The sequence below is a fragment of the Sinocyclocheilus rhinocerous genome, unplaced genomic scaffold (assembly GCF_001515625.1).
Source record: "Sinocyclocheilus rhinocerous isolate Xijiao unplaced genomic scaffold, SAMN03320098_v1.1 scaffold1247, whole genome shotgun sequence".
Lineage (NCBI taxonomy): Eukaryota > Metazoa > Chordata > Actinopteri > Cypriniformes > Cyprinidae > Sinocyclocheilus > Sinocyclocheilus rhinocerous.
The window spans coordinates 98273-101448 of record NW_015630573.1 but is presented as its reverse complement, the minus strand read 5'-3'; the positions used below and the strand labels follow the sequence as shown (position 1 = coordinate 101448).

At 34.4% G+C, this 3176-nt stretch overlaps 1 protein-coding gene and 1 long non-coding RNA gene across 2 annotated transcripts in view; one reads left to right on the top strand and one right to left on the bottom strand.

Annotated features, from left to right (window-relative positions):
* The window catches only part of LOC107740579 (pituitary tumor-transforming gene 1 protein-interacting protein-like), a 5040-nt gene extending 2394 nt beyond the window's left edge, over positions 1-2646 (bottom strand). The window contains exons 1-3 of the mRNA XM_016553043.1: positions 2334-2646; positions 1795-1847; positions 724-832 (exon numbers count right to left, since the gene is read on the bottom strand). Of these exons, the coding sequence (XP_016408529.1) occupies positions 724-832; positions 1795-1847; positions 2334-2505 (334 nt within the window). The 5' untranslated portion in view covers positions 2506-2646. The remainder of the gene's footprint in view (positions 1-723; positions 833-1794; positions 1848-2333) is intronic.
* LOC107740580 (uncharacterized) overlaps positions 1-3176 on the top strand; it is a 10846-nt gene that overhangs the window by 948 nt on the left and 6722 nt on the right. Inside the window, exon 2 of the long non-coding RNA XR_001640089.1 lies at positions 2105-2107. This is a non-coding gene — a long non-coding RNA (uncharacterized LOC107740580). The remainder of the gene's footprint in view (positions 1-2104; positions 2108-3176) is intronic.

Sequence of the window (3176 nt, the reverse complement as noted above, 5' to 3'; positions counted from 1 at the left end):
TGGTTCTTGTGCAATTAAAACAGGGGTACATGCAGTAATAACTTGATAATAACATAACAATCAAACAAAGTAATAATCGAAACTTTGAAATGTTTTCACGTTCACTCATTAATGAGAAGTTGCTGATCACATATTAAGTTAAAACTGTTTTATAAAACAATGATTTTTTTATGTGTCCAAAACAGACCTGGAATGCACAAATAGAATGCTGATTTGAATGCATTATGAGGGTTAAGTGTCTGATTAATATACATAAAAGTTTTTTAATGATTGTTTTATTTCTGTTTTTTTTTTGACATAATAATGACAGAAAATTACTATTAGACAATAATAAAACCATTACATGCCTTAAAAATATCTTAATATTAATAGTATTAATTATTAGGGATGCATTTTTTATTCTGTTGAAATAAACTATTATGGCCAATCATCAACATTTTTTATAAATCTATGCTATTTTTTAAAAATGATAATTTAAATTAGAAAGTTGCCTTAAGTACCCACAATATAACTGGTATGGTGCTGTCTTCTGTGCATTCATAATAATTATTATTATAATTTTATTGTTATTTCTGCAGTTATTTTGTGATTTAAATGATATTTTATGCTATGTCTGGTTAAAAAGGAAGACAAGAAAGAAGTTTATAAAGGCTGGGAAACACGGTGTCGTAAATAACAAATGTAGAAAAATAAGTCAGAGACAAATTTAAAAACATGTCTTACTTGTGCAAAGGCCCCATCGAGCATCACTCAGTGGGCAGAAGGAATGGGGGGGTAGGATGGTTTTGGCTGGGTATGTTATACATGTTTTAGTTGGAATGCACCACAGACACTAAAAAGACAGAAACGATTGTTATATACAGTCATCCACTGTATGCACGATTCAAAGCTCAAGATGTTTTATTCTCTGAATTTAGGGTTGCAGATAGTTACAGTAACAGTGACGATGAGGGTAATGACATCAGTAGAGACGAGTTATTACAGGGTTGATACTGACACACACGTCATTAACTGAGAAAAGCTGTGTGTGCAAATACAGAATGTCAACATCATACAGCAACAACAGACCAAATTCTAAAACTATATATACACAAGCAATTCAAATGCTCTGATGGACCTGATAGCACCATGAGTAAGCACATGAGAACTAGTTTAAAATGTAAAATATTAACAGGTGAAAACTGTAACTCTGATTGCTTAGAAAAGTATTAGCACAGCTCTTCACGATAAGCTATGATTTGAAGCATTATTCATTACACAAATGTTTCTCAGGTTTAATATTCAGGGTTGGATTTTTGGTCAAATTTTTGGTGAATTATAGTAACAGGGATGCTTGCTTTAACAAACACCACTAAATGAAAGGTCTACGAGACCTTGAATATTTACGAGACTGACTTTTTAAGGGAAGTTCACAGGGCGTCTCAAGTGACACTGAGCTCTCAGAAAGAGTATGAAGCTGTAAACACCCAGAACAGCCCAAACCTGTTCCACAGGTGAGGTACGTGATGATCTGATAAGTGTAAAAAAATCCTGCAAATCTTGCTGCTTGCTGAGTTCATTATTTCCTTGTCACTCTGATTGTTTTTCTCTTTCTCATCTCATGTTTGCTCATGTTTTTGGTTCTCATCAGATCTCATTTATACATCTCTCTCTCATACTGTAATATGTTTTCACCCATGTTTTTGCCATAAGTAAACAGAGTAAATAGTGTGAATAAAACATGCCAGTCTGCTTTATTGACTGGCGACAGACAAAAAACATAAAAGAAAGAGGCAAAATTTTATCCAAACTCACATCCACATATGCCAAACATTCCTCACAGCTTGTACCATTCTTGCTCTCACAACCTAGAAAAGTGAGAAGTGTGAGACAGGACATGTTAGTTATAGAAATTAACTGAAACTTATTAATCTAATTCTGTGTTAAACGCAGCTACGATCTTTAGAGCCTGACTATATTTACTATATTTAGGCAACAATTACACCCTATGAGACAGGGGTTGCCTTAGACATCCTAGTTATGAACCAGACAAAAGCAGAATGGGAAATCAGAGTAAGGCAGTTATTGGGATTCCAGGGGAATTAAATGTTTTAACATTAAACAGCAGGTCTTAGTGGGGGCTTTGCCCATTTAGATTAAGTAGTAAAACTGATAGCTATAAAAACAAGTCTGGTTATTGTAATAAACTATTGTCAAATGACAAAGACCAAGTTTTAAATTAGTTTGTATGTAAATTCAACACCAGTGAAACTAGAGGTTCTATAACGGTAACAAAACATTGAACCTTATTTCTCTCTAGAATGTATTCAGCCAAAAGTATCTATTTGCCTTACTTGGACGTGGAGTTGTAGTCGGTGCTTTACTTGTAGTAGTTTGTGAAGTAGTCTGTGTTGTCGTAGTTGAAGTTTGTGTAGTCTGTGTTGTTGTTGTATTTGGAGCTGTTGCATTCTGTGCCAGCGTTGAGCTCAAACCAAAGAGAAGGAGGACGAGAGGAATAAAATGCATGTTATCTTCTTTAAATGAACGAATACCTAAATAAAACGTATTCCTCTGTTAGTTTGTAATAAATTTTTGTCAGCAAATATCTCCCTTTGAAACCTCAGCGCAGATACTTCCTCCTACCAGAAGCTGGGAACAGGTTTTGTAGTTTTGTTTCTCTTTCTGAACATCCTTCAGGAGCTTAAATTACAAACATGCGTCGGTGAAGGCGTGGTTTATTATTATTAAGTAGTAGGGGTGCTCCGATCAGGGTTTTTGAGGCCGATCACCGATCACAGAAAGCAGTATATGCCGATACCGATCACCGATACTGATCTTTTTAAAGCCTTCTTTTTTTATAATTTATAACTATTTATAGTGATACTCCAATCAGAATTTTTAGACATTTATTCAGGGCTACCGATCTTTTTAAAGCCTTCTTTTTATCATTTATAACTATTTATAGTGATACTCCAATCAGAATTTTTAGACATTTATTCAGGGCCAGAATTTCATTTTTAAAAATGGGGGGAATTCCCCTCTAAGATGACTCTTGTGAGAGGGGAAGCAGCTTTCACACAGGAGTCTGCTACTGATCCTTGGCTGTTTACCACAAACACAACATTTATCCATTATTTTGATTTCAAATCCAAACATTGTCACTGAAAATGCTTTTTCAGCATTGCAATTCTTTTTTT